Source organism: Parasteatoda tepidariorum, chromosome 2, assembly GCF_982258835.1.
Source record: "Parasteatoda tepidariorum strain Cologne lab strain chromosome 2, Ptep-v5.0, whole genome shotgun sequence".
NCBI classification, from domain to species: domain Eukaryota; kingdom Metazoa; phylum Arthropoda; class Arachnida; order Araneae; family Theridiidae; genus Parasteatoda; species Parasteatoda tepidariorum.
In genome coordinates this window covers 12194968-12220389 of record NC_141756.1, presented here as the reverse complement: position 1 = coordinate 12220389, position 25422 = coordinate 12194968, and the positions used below count along the sequence as shown (strand labels likewise).

The window sequence follows — 25422 nt, the reverse complement described above, 5'->3', positions numbered from 1 at the left end:
TTTAGTTAAATTTATACTAAATTTTAATGCATAAGTAAATGTGTATATGGAAACAAAACAAAAAAAATAAATAATAAAAGAACACACACACACATATCAAATTCATAAAATTAGGTTTTAATCCCAATTTTGCTTTCAAGCTTTAATGGGAAGGGGTTTAGGTAAAACACTGAAAAATTATTATTTATTTATTTAGAAGAGTAAAAAAAAAATTTTCAAATGTTACTTTTGTTCTACAGTTCTTTTTTAGCATAACATTATAGTTTTTCTGAAATTTCTCAGCTAATTTTAAATCTCCCTAGCTTTCTCTCAGGCACACAAGCCCTGATTTTAAAATTTAGAGATTATTATTTTTGAGATAATCCAATACAGTAGTCTTCAAGAATTAAATTCAACAGAAATTTTATTTCTGTTTCTATATTTCTTATTATCACCTGATATATAAAATTTAAAATTGTTTAAGAATAAACTAAAATGATGATGAACCAAGTCTTATAACTATTTTAGTACCAATTTTATTATTGTTAGGGGTCACAGACAAAATGTGACCCCCATTAATAAATAAACGCTGCTGATTGGAATGAAAATTGTTCTACATAAATTATGAGATTCCATAATGAAAGGGACAAGCTACCTAATTCACATAAAATATTTTAACAAGCATTTGGGAAGTTTCAATCTTAGCTAACCTGAGCCTGCTTTTGCTGCTGCAATTGCTGCCGCTTCACAAGTTGAGCCATCTCGGCTTCAGTCACAGCCCGCCCCACAGATTGTTTCATGGTGACTTGCTGGGTGATACGTTGCTGAGCTGCTGCTGCAACTGTCAGAGTACCAGCAGTGCCGATAGCTACTTTGGTAGCAGGCTGGGATGCCTGTTGTTGTTGGACTGTTTGCAACCTCTTTAACTGTTGTTGCTGTTGCTTTATAGTTTGCTGTTCCTAAAAGTTACAATTTCAATTAATAAAAATTTTATTACATTATTTAACACTATTAAATAGCTGGTTGCAATATTACAAAATAAAATGAAGCACAAAATACCAAATGAATTCATTTTTCAATTATAATTTAAAAAACAATTTAGTGTGTCTACATATTACACCAAGAGAACACTACAAAAATCAGTTTTGTATAATAAAAAATCAGTTTTGTAAAAATAAAATTATTGTGATTACTTTAATAATTATAATTTATTAAGCTGAAAACACTAATTGTTTAGATCTGATTGTATTGTACTTTTTTCGAACTACTTAAAAGATGTAGTTCTATACCAAACAGATAAAAAGTACATTGATATTTTATTCTACTTAAAAGATTTAATTAAAACTGACATTAGTAAGAAGAATTAACTGATGATATTCAAATTTGCTAACAGATATGGCTAAAACAAAATCATAAACTTACAAGAATTGTAACAATGCATTTAAACTTAATACTGAAATTAAAAGAAGCAGATAATTTGTTGCTTTATGAAAACATATTAAGACTGGATGGTTAACAGTAATTTAAATTTTAAAATTATACATTTGCTAAAATTTACTTTTAAACTTTGTTTTAAGTTTTGTGTTGATAAATTTTTATCTTATTTTACATATATGGATCAATTCATTAATAAATTTTTTTAATTTAATTATTTACTTTGATTAAATCTTAATAAACACAGCAGAACCTTGATTATCCAAAGAAAAATGGCGTATATTCTTCATGAAAAATAAACAAGTTTTCTCTCAGAAAGAAAAAGCTATGAAAGTTAAAAAGAAAAAAAACTAAGTTCAATGGATAAAACATTTAAATTTAATATCAGATTCATAAAATCCCTTTTAACAAAAACAATTTATGAATGAGAAGTTTTTCAAAATAAGTACTTAATGAATGTAGAAGCAATGATTTAATCTGACAATATATAACTGTAAATGGAGAAAGGAAAAAGAATTCATTTTCTTAATGGAATTACTCAAATTGAAGGGGCTCACACAAATAGAGTATTATAAAACTTACGAACAAATTACTAAAGTAAAAATAATTGATATTTAATCATTCTTATAAAGATAACAATTCTTGTTAAAGTCTGGTACTCATAAATAACTTCACCCAAGTTCTTTCATGCTTCTTAATCAATTATTAAATACTATAATATTTACAGCTCAATGAAATTAAACACATGATTTGGGCAAATTAGAAATTATTTATTTCTACTCGCAGATGCAAAAAGTTAAAAAGACATTCCTGTAGGAAAAAATAACCATTTTCTTTTAAAAAACAAAATGAGATAAATCAGGTTATCAAAATGAATGTAAACCATACCCTTTGTCTGATTAAGGCACTTTGTCTTAATGCTTGCAACTGACTTAGTTGTGAGATATTTCTTTGAGTTGCAGCAGCTTGAGTGTTCAGCTGACTCACTAAATGGGACACACAAAATATAATTATTAAAACCTTAAGAGTTAAAATAAATGAATCACTTAGAAATTATTTACACACTTCACTACAGGACTAATAGTTCAGCTATTTGCCAAAGAATGTTTCTTCTAATAGCCCCGAGAGTTTTTGACAAAACAAAAGAAGTTTTAATTATGCTTTTAAGCTTATCAAAATGATGCATAGAAGCTTGGTGGCTGAGTGACAGAGAATCGCTCGTGCTTCCGTGTTACTGGTCAAAAGTTCTATCCTTTGGACTGAGCAAGGTTGACTCCGCCTTCAAGTGCGTCGTTAAAATGAGTACCAAGCATGCCTGAGAACTAAACACAAGGGATTTCGCATTCAACTGTCCTCCCAACCGGAACATCTGCCCCTGGACCCCAGAGACCAAGGTAAAAAAAACTAGGATGAGTCTCCATGAGCTGTTGCATCACTGGGTTCAGTTTTAGTTCAGAAATAATCTCTAATTGCGTCATTTGTCTATATACTGTCGCTGATATTTTAAAACGCATCTCCAAAAATATTGTGAATACCAAGTTTTATCACAAACATTGTGTAAAAATGAATATTTTGATTAGCAATAAATTGATATTATCGTGAATGTACTAGTTTCACTGTTAGTATATTTTTTAATAATATTTAAAGTTATTTAAAAATATTGTAAAAAAAAGTTTAAATTTCAGTTTGCTAAGTATGATACAGGGTTCCCACTTAATTTTAGAAGAAAAATTTTTTTCACCAACTTTTCCAGGTATATCAGGTAAATTGTAATGAAAACACATACCATATTTTATTAATATCATGCTATTTTTCATCAGAAAACTATGATTTTTTTTTTATTTGCAATATCAAGTATTAGATTTTGTGAACAAAAACAAATGATAAAATGAGAATGGAAACATGGAATAGTTTCACTAAAAAGTAGAATTTTATAAAATAATTGTAATAGATGTTAGAATTATTTAAACTGTATCTCAATAACTGATTACTGTTATTGACAATTCATACCTGGTAATTTTCCAGGTATTTTTTTTTTTTTTTTTTTTTTTTTTTTGTAAAAAATTGCAACTTTTCCTGCTTTTTAGAGTTAAAATAAAATTATTCTGACAATTCCAGATCTTCCCTGACCCCTGAAAGTGATGCCCAGTGTAATTTTAATGTAAATTATTAAAGTTAGAAATTATTGTAATTCTATGATATTTTATAACAACACATTTCTTAAAATGGGATATTGTCCAGAACCTAACAAAACTGTTTAGCATGGAGGAACAGATTTCATAAGCACTGTATTTTATAGTAAAGAAAACTAATCTATCTGTCAAAAATTATTTCGAACATCATATCTCTTTTTCTAAAATTACAGAATTTTTACAAAAAACTTAACAAATATAAAGATCAATCATTTACATAATGAATTTTTTTCTAATGAAAATAAATTGAACAGAAATTTTTACCTGAGGCTATTGTTGTAGCAGGCGACAAGGTGGTGCCAGTCAAACGTTGAGAAGCCAACTGTACAGCAGTCAGATTTGCTACAGAAACTACTGCTGGTGCTGTAGAAGTTACACCAGCTGCAGTAGTCAAACCACGAACCTGAGCTGCAGCTACCATTTCTTGAACTGTCATTGTAGTGGTTGCTCCTGTAGCTGTCACAACAGCACGCTGATTGCGAAGATTAGCATTTGAAAGGGCAGCAGCAATTGCAGCATTCTATTAAAAAAAATGAAGTCATATATTTAAAGTTTCAATGAATTGACTGAACAAAATACAATTTATAACACATCTATACAGGATGTTGTTTTCTACACTAGGGAATGTTCCAAGCTTTTGGCTGCCTATACTTCCGGGTTACTGGCTTTGAAGCCATTTAGCTCACAACCTGATCATCGTGGTTTGAGACTCTCGTGAGTAGAATTTCTTATATTTGTTACCTAGTTTATTATTTACATTTAAAAGAAGAATCATTGTAAGAATCGTTATTTGAAGACGTAAGAATTGTCATTTGAAAAAAGAATTGTTATAAAACACTTCTTACCTTGTTAACAATATACCAACTTCACAATTTAAACCTAAATGATAATTTGTAAAATGAACTTAATCTTGCTAGTCGAACAATATGATGGTGCACGACTTGCACCAAGAAAAAACAGTAATAAAGAAGTTAAAAGAGGCCAAATAGGGACTACCAAAAAGAGCAAGTTCTTTCTAAATCTAGCAATCCTGTCACCTTTTTAACAATACATCTCTAAATAACTAAAACAAATGTCCACTTCTAACACACCAGAATTAATTATTATCATTAATATCTTATGAAATACAGCAGATTTGAGCACAAAAATTACATAATTCATTTCTTTCATTAAAAACAAAATTATCTGTTTGAAAATATCGCCTCGCAAAATAAGCAGCTGTACACTTTCTTAACGGAAGTAGAACAGGTCAAGATCTTGAGATTGTTGTTGTTTACATTAATATTCAAAACACCATCCATATTTATTGTTAAAAGTAGGAATGCTATGTGCAATATAAAAAACTAAGAACCTTTATTTATTTATTTTTACCTGTGCTGCACCTTGTGAAGTTAATGAAGTAACCCCTGCTTGACCCAAAGCTTTGGTGAGTGTAGCTAATGTACCTGCAGTCGTCGATCCAGCAGCTGCGTTCACCATTATTCCACTAGTTAAGGACTTTGGAAGAGAAACAGATGTTACAGTGCCTTGTTGGATGTTTGCTTTGTTTAACTGTACTTGCTGAAATAAACATTATTTAAAATAAGTAATTCTAGCAATATCTCAAGTGTTCTTATACAAAGGATAGAGTTTAGTATACATAATTATACAAAGCTGTTACAAAGCTTATTTACTATAACTTACTCTAAAGTAATTCTAAAAGTAATTTATTATAAAACAGAATTTTCTAGCTTCATAAAAAAATTATTTGAGATGATTATGAACTGTATTGAGTAGTTCTGTGAAATTTTATTATGTTTTTCAAATACCTAGTTCCCAAATAAATGCAAAATATCCTGATAAAAATTTTAAATTTCACACATCAAAACTTTTAGCTCGAGTGATCCACACCAAACGCATTATTAATTAATTAGTGTAAACTTAAACTTATGAAAATCAGACACAAAAATAAACTTTCAAAAAATGAAGTAACTTTAATTTTTTTTCTCCCTCCATTTAATGTTACTGATATAAATTTTAAGTATGATTTAATATATACTGATTTATTCAAAGAAAATGTTTTAGTTCATTTTTGGAAACTTTCAATTTTCTTTCCAAGTTTGGGGTCTGAAATCTTTGACTGAAATAAAAAAAAAAAGAAAAATGTTTTATTAACCTGAAGTTGCTGTGCTTGAGCTAGACTAGCTATAACAGCCTGAGCCTGATGAGGAATGATATTTGTTGTTCCTGCCACAGTAACTGTAGCTTGCTGGGTGACTTGTCGCTGAGCAGCAATTTGTTGCTCCATAGCTTGAACCGTAGCCTGCACTTGAGTTGGAGCTGAAACTGCTTGAGTAGCTACAACCTGCTGCGTTAGAAAATAGCTAAATTAGTATCAAAAAAGAAAACATTATAAATTTTATTCTTTCTATTTATTTATTGATTATTGTTATTACAAACCCTTTCAAAGATCAAACTAAAATGTTTAAGAGTAGTTTGTCAGCCAATAAAATATTAAAATAAAAATTTTCTAAAGAGAAAAATGAAAAACAATTTCCTTCTTTGTTTTTTTATACTGAAATAATATTTGGAGTGAAATATTTGGTACAAAATTGTATTTATGGGTTATAATGATAAACTGTAGAAGACACATATAAACTGTATTATCTTTTACTAGTAATTTGGAAATTATATATTATTAAAGTGTTAAAGTATGTAACGCATTTTTAAAATGGTGTTTTCTGATATTTACGGTTATCTTTAAAGTTCTCATAATGAAAAAAAATTCATTCTTAGTCCTAACATAATTCATTCTCACTCGATTAATCGCTGTGATTCACGTTTTGTTTCCAAAATGAAAGCTAAATTAGCTCTATTAATTTTATCCAGAGTCAAGTTATAGAACAAATAATAAAATCAAAATAAATATTAATTTTAAAACAAATACAGAATGCAGTCATCTTAAACAAATGTATAAAAATATAATAATCACAATGTAGCGGTAATTAGAGAAAAATAATGAAGTTATTAATTAAAAAGTTCAGTGCTTAACATTTAAATTTAAAAAAATAAAATAAAGCCTACAAATCTTACTTTAAATTGTTTTCTGACTTAAAAATACCAATAACAATAATAATATATTTGTAGTTTAATGAATAATAGTAATATTTGCAATTTAATTTAACCTAAAATATCCACTTTTATTTTCGAATTTAATTCACACAGTTTTATCACAATATTAGAAATAAAAAAAAAGGGAGATATGAATAATACTAGTAATTAAATTATTTACAATTTTCAGGGACCACAATTTACTTCAATTGACCTGCAGGTTATGCATCATGTAAAGGTTTAATTTAAGAACATCAATTAGTGATTCAGTTTATGCGCAAAGATGAAAACTTTACAAATATTGTAGAGGGGGTGCAAAAAATAAGGCATGATACTCAATTCTCCAACATGGGAAGAAAAAAAAGCTGGTCAGCAGATTTATGTAGAGAAGATTAAAACATAACTTCAAATATGCTAAAAAAAGTTTTATTTCCTTCATTAACAGTTGAAGGGAATAGTATATTAGAATAATTATGAGTATCAAATATCAGTATTGTTTATCCATGATGCAGGTATTTGATCAGTCTTACATAAGAGCCTTGATAGTTCTTTAAATTCTTCGTTTTGTCTATCAACAAATAAAAGAATATAAAGAATGTGAATAATGCTATGTAGTATAGAATAAATAGGGAATTGTTTTTAGTAAAAATGGAATGTGGAAGCTCCGGGTCCAAAGGATCTGTAATTTCCAAAATCTAGCAGAATCACAGAAGATGCATTTATTAAAATTAAAACTAAAAAAAGTTAGGACTTACTGTGGGAGCCATATTTTTCTGCTTATCTCGTGCAATACGTTCAGCTCTATTGCAAGCTATCTTCTTAGGACTTAAAGGAACATCAAAATTAATGGCTGGGTTTTCCGGTGGTTTGGGGTTTTTAGGTGCAAGAGAAAACGATGGTCTTTCAACAGTCTTACGCTTAACAATTGTTTCTGCAAGGAGCTTGAATCGGTCATTGATTATCTTTGAAAATGTGCCATTGTTGTCTTGAATATAAAGTTGACTAGTTTTCATAGGTCTGTTGTTCTTTGTCTGAAAAACATCAACAGATTTCTACTAAAGGTTAAGAATATTAGTAGAACTAATAAAATACATTAGCATATAAAAGCAAAAAATATTTTTATTTCTTCCTACTGTACTAAGAAATTTTTTAGCACCTTCAATTATCTATATTTTCTCTATTTTAACTCTACCAGCATTGAGCTATACTGATGCAGGACTGCCATCAGCAAAATACCATAAACTAAATCCAAACCCTTTTTTTAAAAAAAATTAATTCTTAGGCATACATAATTTTTTTATAACTTGAATGAATTAACAAGCTTTTATACATATATTGTGCAGAGGTGGCAGTTTCAACTAATTTCGTAGTTTTGCCCATGAAGAAAACTAAATTGCAGAAAAATATTTATTAAAAATGTTCAAATTTTCAAATAAGGACAAATAAACACCACTAAAAATATAAGCATTCAACATATCCTAAGGTTTTTATTTAGTGATTCCTGAAATAAATCAGCTTTGCCAACTGAACTAACAAAAGAACTTAGATAAAAAAAAAGATTATATTTAAAAACTACCCCCTCTTCAAAAGGACAATGTACAGCAATATCGTATTAAAGTCCCATTTAATAGGGATCTCCAATTAATGTGGGTATGTGTGGTTCTCGCTATTTTTCCTTACAACAAATAATGTTAAAAACAGTGTTTGCATGGTACTTATGGCATAATGCAAAGAAATTTTACTGTACATCTACATATTTCTTAGACAAAAAAGATTATTTTCGTTTCACACTAAGGAAATTTTCAACAGCTGTTTTTATCGTCTCTAATTTGAATAAGGATACCTTATGCAAAATATTTATTTTAACAAGAGTGGTCTTGGAAATTGTAGGAAAAAAAAAATATTTTAAGAAAGGAATGATGATAATAAGAAATAAAGTTTTTATTTTTATTGAAGAATGCACTGGAAAACAGTATGCATCAATCCTTTAGATATTGTGATGACAAAGAAGCTTGAACATTAGTACAAGGACATTTGAATATATACAAGGCTGCTGATTAATAGCTCAAGAATTCCATAAGGGAATATTTAATTTTAAAAGTAAGTGCAAAAAAAAAAAAAAAAAAAACAAGAGTTGAAAAATAATACTGAAATTCCTCTCTTACACAAGTACATTGCCTAAAGTAACACAAAATGCGCATTAGTTTAAAGTATAAGCAATGTAATTTCTTAGAGCTAAAAGCCAAGTATTCTTATTAGCTTACTTAAAAACATGTTATTTCTAGCAGCAAAATGATAATAATCAGAAAAACATTTTAGACTGAGCTGTTTTTTAAACAACAAATTAGAAATCTGATGAAAACTTAAAGAACTGTAATATTCTTCGTCTATCGCAAAGATCTGTAACACTGACCATTTATTTCCACAAAATAATTTATCAGGCATAACTTTACAATGCTAACTTTACAATACTTTTTTAATCCTTCATCTTATTATTATGTAATTGAATCAAATTACCCACTTTTGCAGAAACTGATATGAGCTTCCTCTCAGGTTTCTGTCTGAGACTTTTTTATCATTTAATGAAGTAAAAAAAATATAAATAAATAAATAATGAAGTTATAATTATTATTTGAAAAACTAAGTTATTCATTTAAACATACAATCACAATGCAATATTTACACAGGGAGAGATGGGAAAAGTTGGTTAATTGACACAAGAACTCAATGAGACAATACAGTTTCTAATTTAACATAAGATAATAAATGCGATTACACTTAAGGGATACCATAAACAAATCCTTTTAAAATAAGTATTATTTAATGTAACACTATTAAGCAAAAACAATGCAATATCTATCTGTTTTTTCTTACAGTCATGTACTATTACATTATACAGTAGGGAACCGATTATCCGGAACGATCGGGACCATCGCTATTCCGGATAACTGATTTTTTTCGGTTTTCTGAATCGCTACAAAAAGCCGTTTGTTTATTGCTAAATACAACAAAAAAAAATTATTTTTTTTGTAAATAATCTTAAAAAGAAGAAAAAACGATGAAGGAATACACTAATGATTATTTCGAAAATGATGGTAAGGTAAACATCTTTCAAAAAAGAAAAGAAAAAAAAAAAAAATCCTAAAATCTTATGAGGAAAAAAAAAAATTTATTTTTTAAAAAATGGCGAGAAAATTTATAGAATTTTGTTCCGGTTTTTTGGTTTTCTGATTTCCGGATAACGGGTTCTGTACTGTATTTATTTTCAAATAAATACTATTACGAAAGGAATATAAATTAGACTCGAAATGTTTTAGAAATATTTATTTTAGATTCTGTTATACATAAGCAAATTAACAAAGAATAAATTAAATGATATAAATAAGTCTGGATTTGACTAATTATTACAGAAACCTGAGAGCAGTTTGGTTGAAAATAAAAAAAATATAACTACAAAAAAACCAATATCATTAAGAGAACCGCTTTCATAAAATTGATTAAACAGAAAATTATTCATCCCTATTTGAAATGAATATTGATAAAATATAAAAGGAAAAATTAGTACATCTTCAAGAAAAAAAGATCAATACCTTGTAAATTCCTTTAGTCTTTTTCTGCTTCTTTGGATTGGTATCGTACAATATTTTCCCTTCTTCTCTCGGAATCACTACATTCTCGTATCTTATCTTACATGACTTTGCAGAACGGAAATTCTGACAAACTGCATGCACAGCCTCACCTGCCATGTCCCAGTTAGGTAAGTGTCCAGGTAATAGAATAGTCAAATTTAAAGGAATACTCTGTATGTCCTGAATAACCTAAATTTGAAAGAAAAAAAAGAACCCTTAATATTTCAAAATAAATCATAAAAAGCTTTTTTATGATTTTAATAATAGTATAAGAATTAAAAGACAAAGTTATCTTTATTAAAATAAAAGCCCAATTTGTGAACTAAATAAAAGAAAAATCTAATTAATGTAAGTTAAATTTCTCATAAACCAGGAGTAAAATTCAGTTCATAAACCAGAGGTGCCAACTTTCCAAACTAGTACAGAAACATAGACAGTTTGCAAATACAAAACACAATTTTATAAACATATATAAAGTAAAAACACAAAATCGCACAATTTAAACGGGTATGTGCAAATTAAGTAAGTATAGATATGTAAGATAAGTAAAATTATGCATAAATTTAATTTTGAATAAAAATAAATAAAACTTAGATAAATTAAAAACTATACAAGACTGAAACTTTATATTTGTTTCTGATTGAATTAGAACTAACTTTTATTTCCTGCATTTGAACAGTGAAAATTGTTTGTTCATAGCTTTTCAGATTTGAGTTAACAATCTTTTGCTTTTCTAAGGGGAGAAGATAAGTTTCAGGATAACTTGTTAGAATGAAAAAAACATGAGACTTCTTAGCTATTTTTATTTGTTTCCATCAAATCCTTTTTGCTTCTTATTTAATTATTTCTTTTAAAAATTGTTTAAGGAATAAGAAAAAATTATCATAAATAAGTTGCAAACAACAAAACTTTATGTCTCTTGGCAGCTGAGGGGGAAAAAATTAATATTTTAAACTTAAACTAGTATTACAAAAATTCTAAAAAACTGTAATTCTTATTACTCAACCTTAATCTTGACTATGAAGTCGTAATAATTATGGATAAATCGCAATTGTTGGCTCCTTTGATAAAAAAAGACATGAAATGACATTTTTTTAAAAATGCCACTTAGCATTTTTAATCCTTAAATCTTTAATTTGATGTATAGACAAATTTTACCTAACTCCAAAACAAGCTTTAACCTTACCTGTAAAATGGCCCAATCTTCTTGGACCAGCCAATCAGGTTTATCAATATGAACTTCTAGAGTAGGTTTGTTTACAACAATTGGAGGTGGTTTTAGACCAGGGAAGGATGCCAAAGGTTTTGGTATGCCACTTGTTCCGACCATTAAACCTTTCACTTTTTGTAACTTGACTTCTCGCCGCAGTTTCAAAATAGCTGCAGAGGGACGATCGAATAAAGATCTTGGTATGTTAACCATGTCATCCTTTCTAACTTTTTGCTTGCGAGTTGTGGTGACAGCTGTAAATATTATAAAACAAGGTATTTAATTTTCTGATAAAAAAAATTGCAAATGACCACAAAATTTAAAAACTCCTTAATTTTCAATAGATTATTATAAAAGTTTTTTTTTTGAAATATCAGTAGGCTAACAAAAATTTTTTTTTACGTCATACTGTAGTTCATATTATACTTTTTAACAATTTTAAAATTTACAAAGAAATTAATCAAAAAATGTCTGAAAATTAAAAAATTTAGAAAATTTGAGGCACAAAAATTAGGTACTTAAGTTACTAGATTTTACTTAAACATTATTTTAATATTACTTAAACAGTAACTTAAATATAAAAAGTAATTAATTTTTAAAGCGATAATTCGTAAATTATTATGGGAAAATATGTAACAAAAAGAATTTCTAAATTAAATATCATGATAAAATGAATAGCAATCATTAAATTTTCTTCAACATATTAAAAGAAACACTGTTTCTTCTAAATTTAAATGTAGAGAACATTTTGAATAGTAAGAAATCCTCTCTTAAAGAAAAAAGAAATGCGGTATAAGTATATATAACCAATAAAAACACTATATTATAATATAAAGCAGCAACAAAAAATTTTGGACTTTCAATTTTAATTATTCTTTTAGTATTCTTTTTTTTTAAAAAAAGAAAAATGAAATAACGTGCATTTATTTATTTTTCAGAACTAACTAAAATCAAGGCTTTTAAAATACTTTTGACAAAATTTTATGATTAGATTATACACACCACTGTAACTGGATTTTTTATCTGTAGTGTGTATTTTGCTTTTAAAATGAAATAAAACTAGCATAACAGCGCAAATTATATTTATTTTTCAATGAATATGCAAGATGATAGAAAATTTGTAAATATAAGAAAAAAAAACTACATTCAACTTGTACATTTTTAACCTCATAACTTAATTTTTAAATTAAAATATTCCGCTTCAGACAATATAGTTTTCAATCGATCAGCAGTGGTGCCACTTTCAATTAAGGCGAAAACAGCTTTGATTGACTTAAGCATACAATGTTAAGTTAAGGGACATAATTTTATATGTATGGTGTTTTAAGTAGACTAGGTACTTTAATTAAAAATGTTATATAGCTGTATATAATTGTACAGTGTTCTCATTCTTATTTTTTTCTGTTCTAATATTAGAAAAGCAGCATACAATATTCATATTTTTCAAAAATGCAATGAATCCCTCATTAAAAAAAAAAAAAAAAGCAATGCTATCTTTGTTCACAAAACTGTTGGGTCAGAAAAATAAGTATAGAGACATACACAAATGATTAATGCTTTTAAAAAAAAAATATGTACCAGAAATAACAGGATCAATTTTCTGCCTTTTTGCTTCCTTTTTGATAAAAACAGGTGGTAATCTTGCTTCATGCATAATTGATGGTTCATACCAAAAGGCAACACTATAGTCAATGTAAAGATCATTTTCATTTGTTGGTGGTGTAGGTGGAGCCCACAACTAATTAAAAAAGAGGAAAGTACATTAGTAAAATCGGAAAATTTAAAAATTACGTATATTTTATTTAAACTTTTGCAATCATAAAAGAATTTTTTTTATGTGGACTATTATTATGAGAACTAGGGATGTAACGAATATTCAGCAAGTGTTATTTGGAAAATAATTTTTCGCCAAAGTGCTTTTTGGGGACATTTTAATAAATTTAATAAAAAATAATCTAAAATTTCATTTTTTTTACTATACATTGTTAGAAATAATTTTTTTAGCATATTTGTTAAGTTCTAGAACTTATTAATTTATATTCTGAAAGATACATGGAAAAGTGAAATTTGAAGAATTGAAACTAGACTACTTTGTAATGAACCACAAGTTTTGTAATGCTGATTTTTTCTTTTTTTAAAATTATAATCAGGCAAATCAATTTCATCATTTTTACAACTCTTTATGCTTCAAAAATTGATAACATTTCTTTGTATCATTTTTGTTTGTTTTTCTGTCTTAACTAAAGGAGACATGTTTCTTATTGAGTTCATTCTCACTTTTTTTACGATCTGTACGTAAGACAGATGACTAGTAACATAGAATACTGTTATTCTCAATGTTAAAGTTATATTTCAGAACTAAAAAATATTTTTTTGGGTTTCTCATTTGATTTTTTCATGAATTTTTTTTAAAATCGGATTTTTAATATTCGCGATCGCAACACTCGAATACGCCATCTGGGGAGAGACCGGTTTCATGCCTTTAGCCCTTCTCCCTTCCCTCTCCTCCTCTTTTCAGTTATATAGGAATGTACTACGATATTTTCCCTTTTCTTAATATTTTTCCTTTTTACTTAATAAAAATATTTTCTAAAATTTCCGTGCTACTTTTCTTTAGAACTATGTTTAATGTAGCTTTCAGTTCCATATAGTTTTTCAAGTTAAAAGATTTCAATCTATATGAAAATCAAGAGAGAAACTAACGTACTTCCTTCCTCTATGACTTTCCACACGCTAATGGGGAAAGCATGTGAAGTGTTGCCATAGGAAAAGAGTTCTGCTCTACGCCACCTGCAGCCCATTTCGATCGCCAATGATAGACTTTTTAAAGAGCGTTTCTAATGAACATTATTCTTTTATGGTCACTTTTTTCTAATACTACGGCAATGTGAAAAATTCAAATTAAGATTTTTAGGGTTAAATCTTTCATTCACAAATTAAGAAGGATTTTTGTTTTGATTTTTATTTATCTTTTTCCTTTTTAAAAACATTGATTTTTATCAATGCTTTTTTTTATTATGACGCAGCTATTAAAAGGGTTTGTATTAGACTTTGATCTTCACTCTTCTCCTGAAAATATTATAATTGGAAAACTGAAATGTTTAGCTTTAAAAAATCAAGATTGATCTTTATTTTTTCTGTATATATTATTATTTTTTTTATAGGCGTTTTTATGATAGGGCTGCATTTTTAACAGGGTTTCATCTCGTTTAATGTTTTATGAATAATTTTTTTCTGGAAAATATTATTTTTAGCATTAAATTTTGTTTTAAGAATAATAGGAATTTTTTTTTTAAATAATTTTTTTCAACTTTACAACTTCACAGTTTTATATATATAAAATAATAGCTGTTAGTCAGCTTTTTTTTTATTTAAATAATTATTTTAATATCTAATTATTTTTATTTTTGTAAACATTTATATTAAAGTTTTTTTTTCTCTTTACCCCATACCAATAATACAGCTAAGTTTTGAAATAATGACTAAACTTATTTCAACATAAATATTTTTATTGATTTTTTTTTCTTAAATTTTTTTTGGCCGAATATTCAGTACTTGGGGAAAAAGTACTGAATTATTTACAAAATTGAAACAATTTGCTTTTATTGATAAAAAAACTTAATTAAAAAAAGTCATACAGACTTATTTTTGTATTACTATTGATATATTTTTGGAGATTCTATTTTACAATACTTTGATCTGATATCTCACTGTCTTTCATTATTTTTCAATGAAAAATTTTTTTTACGCATTAACTACCGATTGAAAAAAAAAACAAAAAAAAAACACTATACTTTGTTGCAAGTTAAGAGAAAACCATTGATTATCCTTACGGAGAGAGCCTGTTTGCATTTAAGCGCACACAGGGACCCGTTAAGACAAATTCTGGCCCAAGGCCCACAAAATTTTCCGGCCCCTAACAAAATGTTTTGAGAATAAATTTTTGAAGAGTAGTCCTAACAGTAAAAAGAATCTATTGAACTGCATGGTTCAAGAAAAACATTCTAAAAAATTTTGAAAGCAGACAATTCAAGATTATTTTTCTAAGATAAAGTTTATACATCTAAATATTAAAGCAAAATATAAAATGTCGTGTGAAAATAAAAACAATTTGGTGACCACAAACAATTGAAATCAGTGAGTTTCGCTAAAAGTCACTGATTAGCTGAATTATTTTACAGATTGTAGCCTTCTATCTACAACTTTACATATATGTTAAGAATAAGCTTTTAGTTCTTGTTGACACTAATCATTTATCAGAGACTTTGCGAATATGCATTCTCATTGCAATTACTTAAGCCGTTGGAGTAAAAATTGCACCGATTAAAATTCAGCTGTACTTTTGAATTTGATTAGTGCAATGTTTGCACGAGTTTGGTTTATCGCAATATAAAGAAAATTTGAAATAAAAAAATGCCTTTTTTGAGAAAAACTAATTCTTTCAGAATTTAAAAAAAAAGTAATATTGTGGACTTTTTGCCAATTTTTGAGGCCCCCCAGAAAGTGTAGGCCCATGCCTATTGGGAGTAAGCGATAATCAGGCTCTGACACGCTAAATGGATGCCAAGTTCCCAGCCTAGATGAATATCAAAATCGTCAACTCTTGAAATGACGTAGCATGCCCTTATTTTTGCTTATAAAAAATAGCATGAACTAAATTTCTGTCCAACGAGTGTAACTTTTAAAAGCTTGTACATTGTTTTAAAAGCATAATGATATAAATTGATAGCTAAATAAAACGGAACTATGCGCAGTCTTGGATGATTACATAAATCCTATACCGTATGTTTTCTTAACTTGCAACGGAGTATAATTACTGATAAAAATAATTTAAGCTCAAATAGCTTATCACACTTACATCACAAGATGAGTTTTGAAAAATTGTTAATTTACAATAAAATTCAATTCGGTTGTAGTGAAAAAGTAAAGCTTGAAATAAATCATTTTCCTTTCCCAATTTTTTCATTATAGCTCTTTAATTTTTGATCCAATATATTATAGTACTAAAAATTGCTTATAGTCAAATTCTGACATTTTTTCTTTATTACTAATAAACAAGAACCTACCTAATAAAAAAATATATTAAAAGAAAAAACAATATATTTAAAAAAAAGACACATTTCAAGTCTAAAATTTTTTACAATGTGAAATCATTTATATTTTTAATTAACAAGTTTTAGCTGTTGTCACAACACAATTCTCAAAGTTTCTTATATTGTCTGGTCAGCTTCAATACATGACATGTTTTCTAAAATATTACAGCCCAATAGTTAAGAAAAAAAAAATTAGGAATGACTTAATACTTACCGGCATTTCTTCTTGACCATTGACAGAAAAATATACCTGGAAATAAAAATAAGTTTCTCAAATTTTAAAATGAATTTGAATAATAAGTTTTTAGAAATACAGAAGGATACTAAGAGGGGGGACGGGAAACAGTGAAGGGGTTTAGAATGAACTTCTTCAAAAATATGAATAAAACTTGAAAACATGCTTTTGATAGCGTTGAAATTGTTTTTTTTTTTTTAAATTTTATCGATTGTTATTAACAATTTTTTTTATAATTTTTTTAATTTAACAATTTAACTGATTAGCTACTTAAGCAAATTAGTACAAAAATTTCCCTAAACTCTGGAAAATAAAGATTTGTTTGATTTTTCAATATGTTATTTAATAGGAAAAAGGTGTTTAGAAGTATTTTAATATACTTAGCTCATGGTCAAAATATACTCTAAGGGATAAAATAAGGTATGTACGAGAATTGAGCTTAAAGCTGGAAAAACAGGAAATGCATACAAGAAGAAAAAAGTTTTAAGAACATGCGTGTAAACAATTAAGATGCAATTTTTTTGTGTGCAGTAAATTTATAGACAAACAATATTTTTGTTTAAATGTTGCTAATTTAATGGATAAAATTTAATTCATGTATACAAATGTAACATCGCAAAAATGGAAAAAAATTTATTAGCCAAATCTGACATTGATTTTTACCAAATAATATTTTGCGCCTTGATATAAATTTTATTAAACTTATAATTTAAAAAATATTCACTAATATAATAGAATAATGGAATATCATAAACAAAGATTTAAGTTAAAGTATTAAAAAATAATGCAAAAATAAATGAAAAATTTAGTAAAATTGGATAAGAAGCTCATCTAAATTTACAATCGTAACAAAAACAAAATTGGAAAACAATCCTCTAGTTAACCACTCCACCCAGAAAATTCAAATTTTTAGCACTTGTCTTTAATCTTTATTAATCGATAGATTTAAAGTTCGATCACAGTTGCTATCATACATTTCTAAAAGGGCAACATAAAAATTATTGGCTGGGTAGCTTTTTAATTATGAGCACTTTTTCTTCATTACCAACACTATCCCTTAATCGTTACTAAAATACATAAAAAGGAACATATTAATATTTATTACTTCATATAATTTCAGCCACTTTAAAGCACTGCTATGAGTCACAGTTCGATTGGCTAAACATATGGTTTCCAAAGCAAATTAGTGAACAATCTTCTTCTAAATTGTTTTGAAATATTAAAATTATCAGCACCTTAATTGTTATCTATCAATAGATTTAAAGTTTCATTTTGATATAAGGATGATAGGAAATTTGTGACTCACTTGAACAGATTTTGAAAAGAAAATATTAGGGGGATGGGAATTAAGAGAAATATAAAACATTCTCATGCTTTAAATTAGAATTTAAAAAAACGGTGAACTAGTTAAATCTTACTAAACTGCAAGAGTTATTATACATTCTGAATCTTAACGAAAAAAATGGGATATTTTACTTTGTTGCTGTATGGGAAAAGCAGATTCAAATTATCAATTATTATCCAAATTATCATAACAGTTCATTTATCTTATATACGAGTATTTAGGACTTCCATAAAATTGTATATTGAGAAAGGGATTTTAAAAGAGAAAAAAATGACAATATATTTTGAATAACTTTATGTTCAAGAGCTTTTTCTTTAAAAAAAAAAAGACTATTGACTAATCATGTAAAACTAATTTTTTTTTTCTGAATTAATTTGACCACAGCATATTAATTAGTTTTATTTCAACTCTATGTAAAATAAACTTTTAAACATTTCCCCCCCAAAAAACTGCTTGTACAGTGCAGATAATGGCAAAACACTTCTTATATGCAATATTTGCTGTTGTTTCAAAAATCATTCAAATATGTTTTAATGTATATTAAAATAGTGAGGCCTTTTCAGCAAACCTTTTTTATAACACCTAACTGCTACTACTGATCAATAAGGCAAAAAAAACCTAATATATCAAGATTCTTTTTTCAAAATATTTTTACTAAAGGTAACATTTAGACAAATGATAAAAAGATTTTTTGTTCTTTTTTTAATTATTGAATATGAAAGGATTTTAGTAGAATAAATCATCTTTAATGTAAAAATTTTCATTTTGTGAGAACTTAAATTTATTCAAAATAAAGTTTAGTAACGTTCTGAATTATATTATGATACCTAGAGTTGACTCCAAGCAAATTAACAGTGAAAACAACCTACTTTGTAACCAACACAAACATTTTTTAGTGAAAAACAGAATTATTGAGAGGGCCCTTTCTTTTTATCATCCCGCAAAATATGCACCTAATTAAAATTACCCTTTTTTGCAATTTTAAGCAAAATAGAGTTTATTTTAAACAAACAACTAAAGGGCAAAACTGGGAAATTTATCTGGTGGCACTAGTCACTAGAGGCAAATTTGTTCATGTTCACTTTTTGCATTAAAAATACCTTAATATTAAGAAAGTTTGCTTGAGCCGTGTTAATGCAGTAGATAGAGCTTTCGCCTTTCAATAAGGTGAAGAGGGTTCGAATCCCAGCGATAGCTGGTCGACAGGAGTTCTGCACCCGGCTCGCACCGACCACAGTCTTTAGGCTGACCGTGCAAGATTTTTCACTCCATGTAACGCAAATGCAGGTTAGTTTCATCAAAAAGTCCTCCCCAAAGGCAAAATTTCTCCCAATATTTGATCCAGGAGTTCCCTTGTTTTCTGGATTGGGAATAAAATTACAAGGCACAGTTGAACGTTACAAGTTGAACATTAGTAGTCATAAATCCGAAATTGGGTGGGCTGCTCAAGGACGGTTATAAAATAAGTTTGCGTTGAAATTGTTATCAAAATAAACATAACTAAAATATCATTATTGTATAATTTCATTACAGAAACAATTATAAGCACTTGATAATTTACATTCAAAAAGAATATTTTCATTTTGATGATTTAAAATTGCTATATTAATTTTAATATCTATAATGCATACTCTTATGTACATTATGTGGGTGCATTTCCAGGAAATAAGGAGTGGAGAGAATGGGGTGTCAAATGACAAAAAGAGGCGGTGGCGAATGATAGTGATTTTCTTGATGGCCACTTTACTTCATTTAGTCATCACATGGTGACGACTAATCTTGCCTATACCTTCCTTATATTTTCACTATTAGTTAAATATTTTTATCCCTGATGATATAATTTGACAAGGGGGGGGGGCAGTATAAAATAGGCAAGCCATAGAAGGAAAAATCCCATCACTAAAAAAATCTTTAATTTTAGACAGTCATTCCAAGAAAAGGTACCCTAAATTTGAAAGGGTTGATTGGCTAGGAAAAAGATTCAATACTGCAAATAAAAAACTTAAACACTTGCAGGAAAAGACCAATACTTGTCAGTTATAAAATAATGTGTTATAAATGGCAGTTATTTATAAATTTAAACTCAGTTTTAAAGTCCACTCCCTGTTATTTTATTTTTCTTGAAAATTCTAAGACAAGTGGAATTACTCGGCATTTTTTTTTTTTTTTTTTGTAATACTGAGCTTATTTTCAGTTTTTAAGTTGAATCATTAACACTAATTGTGAGAATTAAAGAACTGTACCATTAATTGATTATTTATTTTTTATTGTTTAACATGATGAAGATAAAATTTTTTTCAACATGGTAACTTAATCTCAATAATTTATTTAAAAAAAAATATTTATTATTTCTAAATCTTTTCCAACATTTTAACTTTATCTTAAATAGTGCAACAGTTTGAATAATCTTTTATTTATAAAAATCACTAACAATTGCAAGCAAATTTTAAGATGTTGTTAGTGCTAACTTACTTAACAATCAGAAGCATTTTATTTATGCAATTTATTATTTAAAATTTTTAATTGGAAACATAGTTTAACATCAACAGTAGTTTAAGATTTCATCCCTAACTTTCTGTAACTTCTTCATTAAGGACATTACACATACAAATTAGTTCTAAACAACTAGAAAAATATCAGTACTTCAAGAATTTTTATTTTTTCTAGTTTGTGCTGTTAAAGAAAAAGATAATTTCAACAATTCTGTGAAAAAGAAAAAAATATATATTTATGTTAAAAATTTGCAGGCATTTCCTACGATTATGAATTTCTTTTTGTCAATAATGAACAATTAAATAATTGTTTTCTCAGAAGAAAAAGGGTAGCTAGGCTTACAAATATTTTAAAAAGCTTATTTTAAGATAGCTTACAAATATTTTAAAATACACCATTCCCATACTATTTATTAAAATTTAAGTATTAAAAAAACATTTACGTAATTAAACCTGCTTTATGGTTTTCAGACAGTACGATGGGTGGGAAAAATTTATATTTTCTAACATTAATACTAGCTTAGAATTTTAAATCCTTTTAAACAGGGTTGGGTTTTTGACGTCAAAAAGTGGTTTTTGACATGACAAGGGTATAATACTGGTTTAAACCGTCAAAAATGTCAAAAACTAAAGTTTGCCAAAAAAATATATAAACTTCAAAACTACCAACAGTTGCCATGCATTATATTGAAATTTAATTATACTATAGGTAATCAGCAGGTTTTAAAATATTTTTTAATTAAAATTAAGGTAAAATAACAGATTTAAAATTTTAGAAATTTATATTCAAATGCATGTGCATTTGAATATTTTGCACAAATTTTTTTTAAATATTTATATTTTGAAAAAAAAATTATTTTTTTTTGATACTTAAGAAAATTAAAAGTTTATTACTATGCATTTTTGACATATAAGGAACATATAACTAATATTTATAAGGAACATACAAGTTATGTTGTATAAATACAAACTTGATACAAGTGTATGAAAATTTTTTTTAATGTTATACCGAATATCTTTATTATCCAGTATGTTAATTTGAATTTAAAAGTAGTTATATTTGTGAATAATGATAAGTATAATTCATATTGTTTATTACATTTATTTATAATTATTATATTTATTTATAATTATTACACTTATCATTTTAAAACAATTTTTACCTCTTAATTTTTTCCCCCCACTTGTATTAAGAATACAAATAATGCATATCTTGAAAGCAAGAAGTAATTATTCAACAGCTGAATATTTAGATATTCAACAAAACTATGTATATAGTATTCAGCAAAATGAAATTCACAAGTATTTGGATAAACTAAATTTTCAGCATAGTAAATGAATAGGCTGAATATACTGTAAATCGACACTAACTACTCTGTGTATTTAACAGAAAGCACTTAAATTTGTATTGTCTTATGTTAAAAAGATTATCAAGAAGATTTAAAAGAATATCAAAAAGATTTTTCTTTAAAAGATGTCTAATGTGCAAAACTGCTAATGTTTATCTTTAAAAATGTCTAATTTTTAGTATAATCTATACTATACACTAAATTTGGTTATAAATAAATTTCTTAATAATATCACTGCAGATTTTCAATAACACATGAAAATGAATACATATTACAAAAGATGTGAGCTTTCAAAAGTACAAGATTTTGGTTACTATTCAAAATATAAGTGTTTCTTCAAAATTTTAAATTTATTTTTTCTAGAACATATTTAGAAACACTATCCTTTATAAAAAATATATAAATTTTATGTATTAAATAAATTTCACATATGAATATAGGTTTTTGACATTTTCGACATTGAGGTTTTTGACGTGACGGTTTAAACTGTCAAACACTGTCACATGTCAAAAACCTGCCAACCCTGATTTTAAAAAAAAAATAGTTTAAAAGCCTACATTAAAAAACTTTCTACAACTGAAAATTGTTATCTCACTTTACAAGAACAATTTTAGCCCTGCTAATTTTGGGGATAAGGAAGAGAAAGAAGAGAGACAAGAACAATAATCTGCCAAGAATTAAAATTACAAACACCCCTACATTTAATGATACTTTTACATAGAATAGCAATTAATTCAAGGCTCACTTGAGTTACAGTATTGGAGATTATAGCATTAATTTTTATTAGATTTTTTAAAAAATAAATATATTTACTTAAGGTTTTTATAAGAAACTTTAATGATTCAAATTCTAACTACTCTGTGTATTTAACAGAAAGCACTTAAATTTGTATTGTCTTATGTTAAAAAGATTATCAAGAAGATTTAAAAGAATATCAAAAAGATTTTTCTTTAAAAGATGTCTAATGTGCAAAACTGCTAATGTTTATCTTTAAAAATGTCTAATTTTTAGTATAATCTATACTATACACTAAATTTGGTTATAAATAAATTTCTTAATAATATCACTGCAGATTTTCAATAACACATGAAAATGAATACATATTACAAAAGATGTGAGCTTTCAAAAGTACAAGATTTTGGTTACTATTCAAAATATAAGTGTTTCTTCAAAATTTTAAATTTATTTTTTCTAGAACATATTTAGAAACACTATCCTTTATAAAAAATATATAAATTTTATGTATTAAATAAATTTCACATATGAATATAGGTTTTTGACATTTTCGACATTGAGGTTTTTGACGTGACGGTTTAAACTGTCAAACACTGTCACATGTCAAAAACCTGCCAACCCTGATTTTAAAAAAAAAATAGTTTAAAAGTCTACATTAAAAAACTTTCTACAACTGAAAATTGTTATCTCACTTTACAAGAACAATAATCTGCCAAGAATTAAAATTACAAACACCCCTACATTTAATGATACTTTTACATAGAATAGCAATTAATTCAAGGCTCACTTGAGTTACAGTATTGGAGATTATAGCATTAATTTTTATTAGATTTTTTAAAAAATAAATATATTTACTTAAGGTTTTTATAAGAAACTTTAATGATTCAAATTCTAGTAGAAAGAGTGTTCACTTCCACAATAGCCAGTCACAAATTATAAGAAAATAACTTACCTTTCACAAAACCATGCGATCGATAAAAACATGATTTGTTGGGGTAAAAATAATTTGTAGAAAAAAAAAGGATTCAAGAAGGATTTATTTCACCCTAAATCACAAATTAAGCAATTTTGAAAAAATATATTCATTGTAACTTAAAAGGAAAATATTATTTTCTTGCCATGATTCTGAAGAAAGCATGGATTATCTAGTCTTAAACTTTTAGACTGAAACATTTCTTAAGATTGAACGAAACAAAAAAATTGTGGAGGGGGAATATAAGGAAAAATTCGTTGCCAGATGTGCTGAAAATTAAACTGTTTAAATAAGTAGGAAAAAAAAGATCCTCTGTTTTATAACAAATATTAACTTAGTTGGTATCCTCATGGTGCTATTGTATGCAAGTAAAATTAAAAAGGATCCTTACATGATTCTGAAGTTAAGTAGATAAGATATCAAATGGTTTGCAAAATGAGAGCCTCCTAATATATATTTGAAGATATCCCAATAGATTGTTTTTTTTTTTTTTTTAAAAGTGGACCACACATAAAATTGCTTGAATGTAATGTGCCAGTTTGTGGCAGAAAATTAACTCCTTAATTTCTGCGACAAACCTGGATACCACGAGTTAAATTTGAGGTAGAATTGAAACTTCTTTTTATACACTAAATATTTATAATTAGTTGTAAATAGGCAATTATTTAACCAAACCTTAGTTTACTAAGCAATAAATTTTATGTGCAGTTAAAAAATGAAAGTAAAAATTATTAAAATTAGCTTGCTATTTATTTAACACTTAGTTCCTGCTTTTAATATATTTGAATTTAAATATAACTTTGTGTAACAAACTAATAGTTATCATTACTTTCTTAAAGTCTATAAAAATGTGTTTTAGAAAATTAAGAATAGATAAGGATTAAAATTTCACAATTTGCTCTGAGCTGCCAGCATCAAGATCATAATAATTTTAATACTACTAATACTTCTGGAACTATTATTAAATGCAACTGGAATATTTATTTTTGAATTAGCTTACATAAACAAATAATTTGTGAATTTTAAAAATTGGTTTAAATGTTTTCACTATTAATCTATAAAATTTGTTATTGTAGAAATAAAGAAGTTGCTCATAATTTAATTCTTAAATTAGATTTTATATACTATAATCATTGTTTAGTACTTAGATGTAGTGCTGATGGCACAATTTTTTGCATTGATTTTGAGATTTATCATGTGTGATTCAATAATAAACTATGATTTAAATTGCCTTTTTATCTCCATATGTCGACAATTACCAGTTCAAGAAAGAAAAAAATTCAAATGTTTCAGACATAAACCAAAGAGCTATAGGAATGATGACATTTTTCAGATATTGGTCTTTCAATAGTAATTCATGCATGCAATAAAATACACGTAAATTTTTTTAAAAATCAGGTTTGCATAGTATAAGTGAAATTAAGATATGAGCAACATCTTTAATGGCTAACTGATCTTGCTCTAAAAATGCATCTCATTTTTCTTGGTAGAGAATGAAGGCAGGGTTTGGTGCCAATTAGATATTAAAAGAAACACAGATTGGAGTTAAGATATCAGTAAGGCGAGTTAATTTTATGTATGAAGCTTTTGATATTTTATTCCATTAGGAAGGCACAAAAAAATAAATAATGCAATTTAGGAAAGTGTGTCTACCAGGAAAGAAGCA

At 26.9% G+C, this 25422-nt stretch overlaps 1 protein-coding gene across 6 annotated transcripts in view; it reads right to left on the bottom strand.

The window, feature by feature from the left end:
* Positions 1-25422, bottom strand: part of dom (domino helicase) — a 92994-nt gene that overhangs the window by 5750 nt on the left and 61822 nt on the right. For 3 of the 6 annotated variants that reach the window (XM_043047444.3, XM_071177155.2, XM_071177153.2), the window contains 10 exons: positions 16842-16877; positions 13113-13272; positions 11511-11788; positions 10286-10513; positions 7451-7747; positions 5761-5952; positions 4977-5165; positions 3870-4125; positions 2302-2399; positions 690-938 (listed from right to left, as the gene is read on the bottom strand). In XM_043047444.3, the coding sequence (XP_042903378.2) occupies positions 690-938; positions 2302-2399; positions 3870-4125; positions 4977-5165; positions 5761-5952; positions 7451-7747; positions 10286-10513; positions 11511-11788; positions 13113-13272; positions 16842-16877 (1983 nt within the window). The remainder of the gene's footprint in view (positions 1-689; positions 939-2301; positions 2400-3869; positions 4126-4976; positions 5166-5760; positions 5953-7450; positions 7748-10285; positions 10514-11510; positions 11789-13112; positions 13273-16841; positions 16878-25422) is intronic. The other 3 variants (XM_043047445.3, XM_043047446.3, XM_071177154.2) reach the window with 3 other exon arrangements.